Source organism: Athene cunicularia (genome assembly GCF_003259725.1).
Source record: "Athene cunicularia isolate RWA chromosome 1 unlocalized genomic scaffold, athCun1 chr1_part2, whole genome shotgun sequence".
NCBI classification, from domain to species: Eukaryota; Metazoa; Chordata; class Aves; order Strigiformes; family Strigidae; genus Athene; species Athene cunicularia.
Window position 1 is genome coordinate 49,930,876 of NW_020799092.1, and position 14,761 is coordinate 49,945,636.

Consider the following 14,761-nt stretch of genomic DNA (forward strand, 5'->3'; position numbering starts at 1 on the left):
TCCAGTTGTCAGAATTATGATGATTTATTTTCAACCTTTTTTCATGTAAACCAACTGCAATCTCACAGCATAGTTTACCAATAATACCCAGCACAGAAATTAAATAAATGCTATCAAAAATATTTTAGTCATCTCTTGACAAATAGTAATCATATTTCTTGACTGCCAGACTAAATATAACAATGGCTGTTTGTGGACAGTTTATCCTCTCAGAATATATTTAACAATGTCTGACCAGATTAGGAGACAGATTAATCAATATAAAACCTCTATGGAGGACCTTACTGAATATTTTCCATTGAGACAAAAAGGAAATAGGAAGGAACTTATTTATTGTCTTGCTTATCCAAATTGAAGTTATTGACTTCTGTTATAACATAAGAATAAAAGATACACTGAGAGTAATAATATTGTCAAATATTTTTATGTTCTTTTATAGTATTTATACTATTTACCAGGAAATCTGCTTCACCTTCTAGATGATTCCAAGATAAAATACTTAAATATGAAAGAATGAACAGATGAAATTAAAAACCTCCAAAATAGAGAATAATAATGTATGTGTATCTCTATATATGTATATTACAGATATAATCATTTTGTTGTTTCATGTGGTTGTATTTGTGGGACTTCATCACAAAAACCTTTACTCAAACTTAAGGAAAGGTTTGTTTTGTTTGGGTTAATATATAATTTTGGTTGACAAATCTGTAATGTCTAATTAGTTTTTCTCAGCAGCCTATAATGAAAAGAATGGATGTTTTAAGAAGCTGTCTTTTTAAACAAATGTATGAACTACATTAATATATGTGAAAAGAACGTAACTGTCTGTTATGCATTTATCATCTTGATTATGAAAGCACAGAATATGGAAATATAATTTATCAAACCAAACACTCAAATAGGTTCATAATCTCTTGAAGATACTATGTTTTATTTCTGTGTGGGAGACATGGCTATCTATCTCATAAGGAAGCTTCTTCTACTTCTAAGGTACAAAATATTGCCCAATTAAGAATCCTACACAAACCCATATTTAACACAATCCTCTATAAATATATGTACATGAATTAGTACTCTGTAGCAATTCTGAACAATTAACTTGAATAAAAGCTTTTAAACCTGTATTACTTGCTGAATCAAAGTACTGTGATTACTAACATACACTTCAGAGCATGTTAGTTTTATTTTTCATAAAGAAAGCTGGAGTGATCTTATGGAAATACATACTAAGATAAGACTATTTAGTTTGCAAAGTCAAACACAGCAAACAAACAGAATGACAAATTTACAATTCTCCATATTACTTTATTTCTTCTCCATGTTGGTATGCGCTTTGTGTTATTTCAGGAAAGAGTCATAAGACAAAGACACATTATTGCACCAATGAAGACTGATCACTGTGTACATGTACAACGAATGTCTAGCCAGGGACACCAAGGAAATGGATTCCAGTCTACTACTTGCATATTCAAATGTTCATCTTCTATATATTATTCTGTCACCTTGCCTTCAATCAATATTCAGCTGCACAATCTACTGTTAGCTCTACACTCCTCCATATTGATAATCTACCTTCAAATATCAATCTTCTCTTCCCTGGTAACACAGATCTCAGCAGCTCTTTTCCTCTCTTCCAGTAAACTTGTTTCTTTTCGTTGGTGTTTTGTTTTTCCCTACAGCTAAAAGTTCACATGAAAAACTCTTTAAGTCTTGTTCAGTATAATCCCCCCCATCCTCTGTTAGGAAAGGTTTGAGGATAATTAATATTGGAACAGTTTGTCAAAAGAGAATATTTGGGTCTTGCCTCTATTAACCAAACTGCACATAACCCAGAAATGTTCTCATGATTTTATTCTAACTACCATGCTCGATTCTTCACAAGATGTGGTGGGCCACTTCGGAAGACAATGTAATGAGGGGATGGTGATTTCAGGCACAAACTAGGCAGAGGTTAACCGCAGGCCTTGGTGACACTGGCGACGACTATATAATCTGAGCATATACTGTGGTGTTAGTGTGCACTGGCTTTAATAATGTCACCTGTACTGCTTGTGAGACCTTGCTCCTGTGCAGATGTGTAAGAGCATCATGCCCTCTGCAAACCATCTAGAAAGCTGAATATTGCACAGGTTTCTTGGAAAAATACTATAAATGCTATAAAAGCAATCATCCCATAACTATTTACTAAATTAGTTTTAAATAATTTTTCATTAATTCTCTTAACATTATTCTCTTCCAATTGTAGTTAATTTTTAATGTCTTTGTCTTTCCTCTGTCTCAACAAGTGGTTTCCTTATAAAAAGACACCTTTGGTGTACATTGGACTTACTCTGTGTTACAGGGGAATAAAAACTTACTTGCAAAATAATCAGTCTTCTCACACTGTATTTCTATTTCTGCTTTCTCTAATATCCCACTTTAAAAATATCTACTGTTCTATATTGTCTTATTTATTTAACTTATCACTAGCTACTGCTATTGGCTTGTTGTCAGTCTTGTCCAAGAGCTTTATTTGGCTTAATTTAACAACCTTTTTTTTCTTGTTGCTTCTTTCAAATGCCAGTACTCCCATGTCATATATAATTTGTCTCTCCCAAAACAGCCACATTATCAACATATCAAAAAAATATAAATTATCCTGTTTCAATTCATGCTTGTAACTTCACAACACTGACGATAGCCACAGACCACTGGAGACAGTTGTCTCTCTACTGCAGCCTCATCTGATTGCCAGGTGCTGTGGATATTTTACTCCCTGTGGGTATCTTTCTTTTGTAATCAACAAACATGTCTGCACCATCCCAGTAATTCCACCAGGGTTCCAGATACTTCACTACTTCCTAAAAGCCATCTTCACAATATGTTTTCTTAAATCTGTAAGAAAGTGTGTTTGTGTTTGCATTGTATCACTATGAAATATAGCACAGTCCATAACAGCGTTACACAAAGGTGCCTCTGAATTATGGCATTAGCCATGAACAGAGCTGGAAATGATCGAAATGGAGACCTTTTTATATATATATATAAAAAGACAACTCCTCACTGTAAAAAAAGTACAAGGCACTTCAATGAACTTAGTTATGGGCTAGACAAACAGCAAATTGATATTTTTGAGCTAGCTCAGTTGTTTGTGGAAAATTATATTGTGAAGACATTAAAAAGTCAGACAGAATGCTCAGGAGCACCCAACAACCAGTTGCTAACAATATTTCCAGGGAATGATTTAAACCAAGAGATGATAAGCTAAACCAAAACCTTTGCTAATTGGTTGCACTGGAGAGCTAAAAACATTTACAAGTGAGAAACACAAAGCAGTCACATGATCAACTGCCATAAACAAGCGGATGGCGCCTTCATCCCCATAACAATCCATCTGCCTTTGCTATGTTTATAGACATTTTCTTATTTTACAAAGTAATCCTGAAGATAAAAATGACATTGATGGAAAAACAAGCCCAGGGTGTATCTAAAATTTTCATTTCATCAGCCACTTTAAACTGTGCATCACATCTATATTTGGAATAGTTAAAATACAGCGCACTCTATTACGCTATCTCTGCTAAACAGGTGTGCCACTAGGAAATGTCCTGAATTAATGGATTTTGGTATACCAATATCTGCGTAGGACATACTATTGAGAATGCTTCATTTAGGACATTTCAGAAATGAGACTGCTCACATCACACTGCTTGAGCACCAATAAAAGAAATACAAATACTCCACACTATTGTGCATAACATTATCAGTTCTTTAACTCCCCCTTCTATTTTTCCTACTTATTAGGGGAAAAAAAAAAGTCTACTTTTACTGACGTCTAACGTGGACTATTTAAATAATGTCTCTACAGAATGTAGACTGTTGCCCAGGGCTATTTTATTTCGCTGCTTAAAGCTAAAAATAAAAGCATTTATGTCACCCTTTAGGTTTTTAAATCCCCATTAAGCATACTCTTTAGTATAAGAATCATGCATGAAAAGAAAATGTATTAGTTTATCTTGACGTTAAACTTTTGGAAGGCTTTGTTAATGTGAAGATTATTTAGAATATGGATTTATAACATTGTGGACTCCAAGAAGTCAAAACATCTCTCACAATAATATTTAAGTACTTTTAATAGTCTTCTATTGTTCTCCCTGTCTGGCATATAAATTCAAACTCTCCCTATCATGTCACTTTGCTTTTAATCCTTTTTTCCATTCTTCCGGTCTTTTGGTGTAATTAAGTTTTTTCTTACTCTTAATTAATCTCCTTTCCAGTCTTTCAGACAAGGCTATACTTCAGACAAGGGTAAAAAAATCAATAATGTTCTAGCCTGAGCTTTTGCTGACTTAACCAAATGACACTGTGATCATTGCTAGCCCACTAGGTACCTATCTGAGCATTTTTTTATTCATTTGCATTACATTTTTGCCCACCCCAGCACACCGAGTCAGAATCTTCCTCTGCACACGCCACAATGATGACAAGGAGCTGTTTGAACCCCACCCCCATCCCTCCATAACTCAGACTTTTCAATCATTTTATTTTTTTCATCTAGCTTTCTAAGATCTCTCTTCCATGATATAATTTGTCAAATTATTCACAACATCCTTAAATTTTATCATGTCACTAATATACATGATGTATATAAATAATGAATACTTCTAACATAAAATAATGGGACTCCCCTGCCTTATCAATGTAGAAGAAAATTATTATTTTATTTTATACTTTTAACTGGACGTTTCTGAGATTATTCCTAAATGTTCAGCACACTCCATGGGGCTTACTAGTTTTCTTAACTGCCTTCAATAAGGAACTTTGTCAAAAGCTTATTGAAAGTCCAAATAAATTAGATCAAGCATTTCTTCCTCATCCATTATTTTGATGACATGTTCAAAGAGTTCTAACAGATCAGAGGTGGTTTTCTTTCAGCAAAGCTACCCTGGCTTCTTTTAGCAAAATCTGATCTAGAGTTCTGCTCATAATTCTATTACTGATGATATATTCAATCCATTTAGCTAATACTGAACTCACAGGACAGTAGAATAATTATTGTTTGTTGAAAAAAAGCAACAAAACCGAAACAATAGCCAATCTTTAACATTCAGTTTTTCAAAAGGCAATTAAGTGCTAGTAAAATTTACATCAGCTCAGCCCGTTCAGTTCCTTACAGACCTTGTTTGTAGCTAATCAACCATCTGATTTTGCTTTCTTTTTAGTCTTTAAATTTCTATTTCCTTTAATCGCCTCAATTTAATATAACATCTCATTTTTACTCCTTTAAAATTATTGATATTTCAGTGCATTTCCGTCCAGAATCCATGTAAATAAATCTTTCTACTTCTCTGTAACAATTCCTTCTAAATCTACTTATTAAAAAACAGCAGGTCTGCTGATATTTTAATGATGTTTTCTCCTTCTGATGTAGCTGAAAAACCCCCATTTCTTTCATCTTCAGCTATAACATCTTCAGAGTGCCTCCTAGACTATACATTTTCCATCTTCCATTTTTCCTGCTACAATTTGTTTTCTGTTTTAACAGTTACAACTTACCTGGAAGAGGCTACATTTGGGGTCAAATTAACACCTTCCCCTCATAATTTTTCCCAATGATTTTGAAATATTTTTCTTAATAATCTGAGTCTGACTCACCATTTGAAATCTGATTCATGTGTTATTTCAAAATAGCTACAATTAATTTCAAGGTCACAAAAAGGCACTTACATACATACTTACCTTAACTACAAGGACTCACAATGGGACATCTAAATATTATCATATACAGGAAAAATTTTACAATTCAGTTATAAACAGCATCAAAGATAAAAGAAACATTATAAATCAATTTTAGGATTATATGTTTACACCAACTATTTTGATTAGGAATTGTTCACTCAAGTATAGCTTTTGTAATTAATTTTTTGCTAGACCAAGTTTAATTTTTTTCCAACCATATTTCTTAGAGCCACAGACAAATAGAAGATACATTTTTGGATGTTCTATAAAATATTCATTTACAATAATTTGATTTTTCTGTTTTCCTACCAGAATAAAATTATCCTTATGTTTCCTTTCTTCCAGAATGCTCTGGCAGACTTTCCCCAGTCTGGGTAGGGTTTGTCCTGAAGCATCATATCAGTGACCTACACGGAAAGAAGAAATAATATACAGTTAAACTGGCATCACAAAATAAAGTACTATCACGGACTTTAAAAACACTTTCTTTTACGGATGACATGTCTGCTTCAGTTCTGATAATTTTATTAGTTAGACAGTAGAAAAACAATATCTCTCGTGTTATCTGTAATCAAGATAAAGGTTATTGGCCTACATATGCTGCCCCTAGAAGTGCACACAACTCCTTGAGAAACAAGGAAACCTGTGGAGAACCAAAGTTAAGAAGAGGAACTAGTCGAAATGTTACAGCAATCTACAGTATATAAAACTATATTCCCTGATGGCTACAAAGATTTCTGGTCCAGGCTGGGAGAGGGGTCCCACTTCCCTGACAGCAGCATCAGCAAAATTCCCACTTTTGAAATCAGAATTGCAGCCAGGGAGTGCAATCCTGTGAATTAAGCACTATATGCCATTTATATACTCCTTTCCCTTCTGTTATCAGTAAGAAAAGCACACTTGGGAATAGACACACAAAAATCCCTTAAAACTTGCACGAAATTTATAAAGTATGAAATATTTATTCTCATTTTCATAATTCCTATCTAAAGAGGCCATCTGTTTCCTGTCCAGAGACTCATATACATGCACTACTTCTGCGTGGAACACAAAAGTATTAAAAATTACTTTCAGCTAAATGAGGGAGGTGAACACTCCTCAGGCGCTTGCACCTTTGGGAAACTGTTTTTATATCCATTTACTTCAAGTTAACTGTACTAAAAAGCACCAAAAATTACATTACAGTAAACTCATCAATTCCTTTGTGCAAGAGATCCAGAAGCATGGAAAACATACCCACACATAAAGATTAAGAAATAATTGAACAGATAAAGGAAATAAGGGTGAGCACCTGCTTCAAAATACAGATAAGTATAACAAATTCTTACTATCTTTCATTGGTTATCAGTACACAGTGGAAAATCATTCACTGTTTTGATTAGTCTGAAAATAACTCTTAATAAGATTTCAAATAAAATAACTTAGATTTCTTGTTTTTATTTTCCACCACTCTTATTTTCATATACAGAGTTTCTATAATCCAGTTTATCATCCAGAGTGTGAGCTACCACTTTCAATCAACAATATTAACAGTGTTTATCAAAAAGAACACATGGCCCATGATGAAATTAAAACTACATGTAAACTACATTCAACTTCTAAATTTTGATTCCAAGTCCATTTGGGGTTAAAAGTACTCAGCATATCAGCCTGAAGGGCTGGGTCCAAAGGATAATGAATATGTTAAATAAATAGAAAAACATATTAGAGGATTTTAAGATTGCATTAAGTCTAGCCTGAATAAATAAGAGACTGTGTCCCAAAATACCATCTTTACTAATTGTTTTATGTAGGTAAGCCTTTTCTCAGATGCTATGGCACTTTTTAAAGATCCCTATTATCTAAATAAATATTTCCATAAATATTTAATGCTGAACAAGACTTCTGTAAAGATTTAATCCATTACTTTAAAAATACTGTTTCCTCTTAGGAAGAGTCTACATAGTAATGAATATTTGTCAAGATGAACAGATATTTCAAGAGTTTTTATTTCATTTTCAAAATATTTTCTCCCAGACACTTTCTAAGTAATACTTATTGTATTTAGTAGAAGGATGCAATCTGCTGCTCTATGACCAATTATTAGAGTAGCACATTTCATAAGAATGACATTCAAGAAGGAGACATTTTCTGAGGAAAATGGCAATATGAGGAAGGAAATGTTCTTTCTGATACCAGACAGTTGGTCTTTCATCTCCCAGCTTTGGCATTTGTTTAAAGTTATATCACCAGATCAATGTCAGGTCCGTGGAAGCTAAATTGGCTGAAGCAGAGACAGTCATTAAAGGGATGCATTCCATAAAGAGAAATCCAATTACCTTTTGCATTAGAGAAATCAAATTCATTTTCTGGTTTGGTCAAGGACAGTCACTGTGGAAAACAGCTCATAGGAGAGAAGCACTCAACACTGTCATAGTGCAAATAAGTTTTAGATAGGAACATCAAAAACTCATTGCTGCTCTTGGTATGATGCTTCCAGAAAAAAGTATAAATTTTAATTTAATTTGCACAACTTAGTATAAAGAGATGTGTGAGTGTGTATTTTTTTCTCCCTCTTTGTATTTCACAAATTTCTGGCCAGCAAGCATTTCTCTCTATTTTACTAGAATACATTTGAAAACACTGCTGATGATACCCGGGAATAACTTCAATAATTCTCTGTATGCGTGCATCTTACAAAATAAAGGTAAAATAGGAAAAGCCACTTATAATTAAGCAATGCATTTTTTTCTTGAACTAAGAGATGCAATATACTTCAATCAATTGATTACAGTGCTTCAATTCAGAAAGGAATGGCCCCTAGATAGAATGACTGTATAGGCTTTCATTTTATTTACTGGCTCATGAGAGAAACGGTTACACGGTATTAAAGTTCAGAACCAAAACTGCATTATACACATTTTTTAAGTTAAATAAATACCACAGCAAATATTTTCAGTAAAAAATAGTATGCCTTGTATGTATTACAGAATCTTAAATTTCACTTTGCTGTATAAAAATATGACTTTATTAACTATTCATATTATTCACTTTATGTTAACTATGAAGATAACTTATAATGCTTTTAAAAAGGAATATTGCTATCATTAAATTAATAGCAAAATGTTATGATTCCCCTTTTTTGTTACAGAAAATTATATTGTTCCATTTGATATACTAAAATAATTTGAAAAATTATGTAATATCACATAGAAGAAAGAACCTGAGATTTAAAGTCATATTCAGAGCAAGTAACTTATACAGATAATAAGTGCAGACAGCAAAATCATAAAACCTTCAAAAAAACAAAACCCCAGCAAAACAGTAAGATACCTAAGCTATCTAAGATACACTAAGTGGAGCAGTAAGACACCTTAAGGATCATTTGTTCCTTCCATGTAGTTGTTCTTTGAGCGTATTGCTCAGGATAATCTGCACATACTTTAGATCTCTTCTCCTTAGGCCATCATGTCAAACAACGCTACGCTATACATCACAGGATCCTTTCTCAGCAGAGGCAATGTCTGCAACAGGAGTTTCAGGTAAGGCTAAGTATCTTTTCTATTAATAAATTAACTGCAAGTGAAACTTTCTGTAAAAAAAAGAAAAAAAAAATGACCGAATACTTTGGTTATGCTTTCAAAGTATCTTCCAAATTCTTCACTAGAAGGAACTATGCTGTCATCTGCAGAGTGCAAACAGATCATTCCTGGTAAACTAATGCATGGGCTGTTGGCCAAGCTGTTTCACCTGCCAAATTGCATTTTAGAAACCTAGAAGTATAAAACTACATCAAATCATTTTGTAGTAACACTTCTCCAGATAAGCAACTGCAGAAACTGTATCCTGAAAAAGAAATGGACTCTGGGCAAGCTCTCCAGACACTGTATCTATGCTGTAACATTCATTAAGTGGAGAACAACTGTCAGTGAAGGATATTCATTGCTTATTCACACTTGGATAAAACATCGAAACAGGGTAAGAGCAGCCCTCCAGAATTTAACAGAAAGTAGAATCCAAGATCCACAAGAAAAGCACAAGAAATGGTGAACTCTGAAATATTTTATTATTTTGATGCAGTAATGAGCAGTAAAAGGTCTAATGGATTGTAGGACTCCAACATCTTGTATCAGTAAAGAAGTTCATATGCAACTAGTCATCCAGGAGGACAAGACATTATGGTGCTCTTGCTGGAAAGTGGAGTAGCCTGAATAACTCTGCATTTGGCAAAATACATGTATCGACAACTGTCAAGTATGTGACTCAAGTATTATAAGTGTTAATTTTTTCTATTTTTATCATTTTACAATTTCAAAATATCCTATTTTAAACCATAAACCTCTTCATAAGTATCACTAAATCAATTTAATTTGAAACTCAGCCTTTAAATAGTTCATAAGTAGCACTTTTCCATTCTCCCTAAACTCTTTACAGAAGAAATGTTATTTTCAGTCTTGCAGCTGAGGAATCTAACTGATAAGAATGAGTATCATAAATTCTAAAAGTTTTCAGAAAATTTAAGGATGCCATAGTGTTAGGGCAGGTCCAAGGGCAGTTTCCCAGGGCAGGTACATGCATGTTGCTTGATTTTATGCAGCACCACGTTCTTCATCAAAAGAACCCATTGATACCTTTTGCAAAGACTCAGCACTGCTTATGTGTTTATCAAAAGTACACTTTTTTTTTTTTCTAGTGAGTGTGGCTAAATCAGGTTAAAGTAATTATGATTCCTGAAATCAGAGTGTGAAGTCAATGAGAGCTAATGTATACCGAGTGCATACACTCCCTTTGCTTTGTTGCTATGTGCTTTTAGGTAAGAGCTATATACAGGCATTCCACAAACTACTATAGGTAAGAGCTACATATAGGTGTCCCACTAACTATACAGAATCATCTTGGTTGGAAAAGACCTTTGAAGATCATCTAGTCCAATCACTAACCTCACACTTACTGTTCTCAACTCCACCATATCCCTCAGCACTGGGTCAACCTGACTCCAACCCCTCCAGGGATGGGGACTCCACCACCTCCCTGGGCAGCCCATTCCAACACCCAACAACCCGTTCTGTAAAGAAATGCTTCCTAATATCCAGTCTAAACCTTCCCTGGTGCAACTTGAGGCCATTCCCTCTTGTCCTATCGCTTGTTACTTGGTTAAAGAGGCTCATCCCCAGCTCTCTGCACCCTCCTTTCAGGTAGCTGTAGAGGGCGATGAGGTCTCCCCTCAGCCTCCTCCTCTCCAGACTAAACAACCCCAGTTCCCTCAGCTGCTCCCCATCATCCTTTATAATATCTCAGTCTTCAAGTACTATACTACACCATGGTAGTCATATATTAAACCAGGGAAACATCTATTAATCAGTCATTAAAAACTTCTATCCATCATTTTTGTCTTAATCTTCTTTGCAATAATTAAGAACTGCAGAGCTGTTCACTTGATGTACAGAAGTAACCTGTATGGAAAATGCTTTTATGCTTCTTTCATCTGGATGTTAGGGAGAAAACTGTCTCCTGTGAATCATTCCTCAACACTTTCATAGCTTACACAATGATAATATGTAAAATCTCCTTTAATTATGAAATTGTTTTGGCAGTTGAGCAAACTTTGTTACACATCTTTCAGAAATAACTTATTTTTTTTTAATCCACTCTGCTGCATTTTGGAATATGCAAAATGTGTAAATGTTTGAAAACAAATGCAACAAGTATTTGTACTTTGGCTGACTGATCTCTAGGGGTATGATATTCTTCAAGCTAAATATTAATAGTCAGCTGTAAATACACTGCTAGATTTTAAAGTAGTTTTGTCTGCTTTCTACATTTTCAAACATTTCTAATGTAGTTTCATTCCTACCCTGAAAACAATCAAGCTTGTGTAAGATTATTTCTCCTTCAATTTAATTGTAAGAAATTATTTTCTTATTTGCATTTTCAAAGCAACAGCAATCAGAAAGGCAAAATATGGCCCCTTCAATCTATTCTTTAACTGTTTTCTCATTTTAACCAGAGCTGGCACATTGTTCTTGTCTTACCAACACGTATTGTTTTAACAGTAAGTAAATCCTGAAAAACAACATTAATTTGCTGTCACAGTTCAGTTATCAATACGAATGATAAATAATATTATGGTTCACTTTTGTTGCTTCTGCAACAGCTCCCAATATTATTTTGTGCATCTGCACATTTCACACCAATAAAATGTTTCCAGAGTGTTGCTCTTATGAGCTATTATTCTCCTGATCCACAGCATTTGCACACATGCACTGTCTTACATCTGAATTCCCACCAAAACCAGTTAAAGAACTTCTTTGGTACAAACACTGAGTGATCCGTGTAAATTTATTTCTCCGCCCATTGAAGAAGCAGAAAGCCTCTTCTTTTTCAGACAGCAGATCTTGATTAGGGTTTTGAATATTATCATAGCAGTTTGTGCTACAGTTACAATCCATGAAGGGATAAAAACTCAGCTACAAGACAAGAAAAACTAAAAGCACATACAATTTAGGCTCAACTTTAGGAGAATCACCCCTGCCAGTTTCAAATTGAGTTAGGACAGAATGCTCCATAAAGCCAATGTCTAGCCCACAATCAATTTGTGGTGAAAAATCCTTTAGATATCAAAAGGTAAGTTAGGGAAAAATCTGATCTGAAATTATTTTAGGTCTATTCAAGTTATTCTGGAAATTACACTTTGCATTTCAATATCAGCAGAAATAATTCCTGAATAAAATTTGAGTTTTAAAAAAAAATCTAAAACAAAAAATAATAATAATTTTCTTTTAACTGGAAATTCCTTGGCACTTCATAAATATAAATAACTGTTTAGGAACAATTGTACAATTGAAGTAGGGCTTCTGCAAAAAAATTCTAAGCTGTACCATCTAATTTCCTGATATGTTTCAAAACCCTACTGTGCACACAAATCACTATGTGCTACAAAACATATTCGTGGTCATGTGACAAGCATTTGCTGTTTATACAACTACTGACACCATATTTCAGACGACTTTTTATTCTTTACTGTTTCCTTATCAGTGTTACAAATGCTGAAGCAGAGGTCTGGGTAATATCACATATTACAGACAAAGCGTGACCATGATTCTTATTTAAGGCATTCAACTCAGTTCCATCTTAGGCTGACATGGCAGGAGAGCTTGCTTTATGCATTTAGGAAGCTTAGTGGTTTTGGTAAAAGGCCAGAGACAGAAGTCATGCCATGTTTGGTGCACATATGCCACACTCATCTAGACCAGTGTAGATTCTTTTTATAGTCGGCAAAAAGAAAAAGTCATCTCTTGGGCGCAATTAATCTCAAAATAGTTTCTGTTGTAAAGATGTACCTATTTCTCATCACTTTAAAACAGGACCTGCTCAGATGTTCACACTGCTGACACTGGAAGTCTGGTAACATGAATCCCAACCTAGTTTCCTACATTTCTTAGAGTTTCTGATCGAAGTGTCATTAACTCAGTTAATGAAATTCGTGATGGCTTATAAGGGATGAGGGCCTTATGCACACCTCTTATGCCTAAAAATTAGGCTTTTGCCTTCAGCAGGCTAAATCAGACAGACTTACAGAATCCAAATTCCTTAGGCAGGTTCTGGAGGGGAGCAAGAAAAAGACTGTAGGTAATGGACAAGTCATATCACAAAAGAGTTTTCCAATTTGGTGAGCAGAGTCAGCCAATGTAAATAACAGATACAGAGGTACTTGCCTGGTGCCTGACTCAGGTTTCCACAGGACATGTTTCTGTATTTTTGAGATTAAAAATGCAGAGCTCTCTAGGGAACAATGCCAAAGATGTGTTGTTTTACTTTTCCACAGTAGACTGCTTAAAGCAATCAAATGGGAATGCCCGTTTTCAGTCTCAGGTCCTTAAGTATAACCAGTGCTTTTAAGTGCTTTAACTTTAACTGGTGTTATAGGCTTTACCCATTCATTTTAATGCGAAAAGCACACCTATGCCTAAGCTAAGAATCAGCCTTCAGGACTATCCATCTCCCGTAGCTACAGAATCACACTCTTTCAAAATTTCTTTCAGTCTATGAATCTTGTACATCTAGCTATAAAGCAGAGCACTGAAGAAATAATTGAGCCAACAAGTGATTAGCATATATGTAGCCTCCACTACCTTGATGGAAAGGATAGAAGGTTCAAAATGTGTTCACGGTGAAAGGGAATTTTTATGCAAAATGCAAGTTATAGTTTTTAAGTTAGGGTGGATCCATAATATCTAGGAATATTGTAGGAGTGTGAGCATTTCCCCATTTACATCCAAAGTACAGCAACGTACTGGTTCTAGGCTCCCAGCTGTATAGTCACATCACATAAACACAGGAGTCTTTGTTTTAGCATATATTAAACTTTACACCAAATGGTGGCACATAGCAATTAAGGTGTGATTCATTCTCTGAGACCGTCTTAACCTTAGCAAAATGTTAATGTCTAAATGTGCCTGCAAGTCACAGACAAGTTCAACTGACTGATCTCATAAAGTACGTAGAGCTCTGAAGGTCACGATGAGCAACAATGAAAAACTGGGAAAAAATCTGGTTTGATTTGTCTTAATACAACATAAATGTTGAGCTGGCTAGATTGCCTACAGTTCCAGATACATCAACAAGGAGTAATTATGTCTCTAAAGACAGTTCTTCTGGACTTTGCAGACAGGAAGCTTACCAGAGTACCTGCTGTGGAGCATTCTACCAGCTTAGGCATGTATTTAAAGAAAATCAAATGTCAGTTCTCAAGACATGAAGTCCCATGCAAGGCATGTTCACAAGACAAAGGTTTCTACTGATCTAATTTAATTTCAGCCCCGTCTTCTTTCAACATCTCCATTTAACAATTTTCTTGGTAAGACTTGCATGTATTCATGTACCATAAGATGCAGACAACTTTCTGCATGGGCCATTAACTATTACTCTTGGGCATGGAATCATGTTTATTTGTATCATGATGCCCTCAGAGACTCACAGTTAGACTTGTAAACCGTCAATGCAGCTTCTTCTGTGTAGTCTGTTTTGACATGCTAGAAGGCCATCATTTGTTGTTCTGACA

At 34.7% G+C, this 14,761-nt stretch overlaps 1 protein-coding gene across 1 annotated transcript in view; it reads right to left on the reverse strand.

The window, feature by feature from the left end:
• TMEM117 (transmembrane protein 117) overlaps positions 1–14,761 on the reverse strand; it is a 241,730-nt gene that overhangs the window by 72,539 nt on the left and 154,430 nt on the right. Inside the window, exon 5 of the mRNA XM_026841040.1 lies at positions 6,031–6,128. Within this exon, the coding sequence (XP_026696841.1) occupies positions 6,031–6,128 (98 nt within the window). The remainder of the gene's footprint in view (positions 1–6,030; positions 6,129–14,761) is intronic.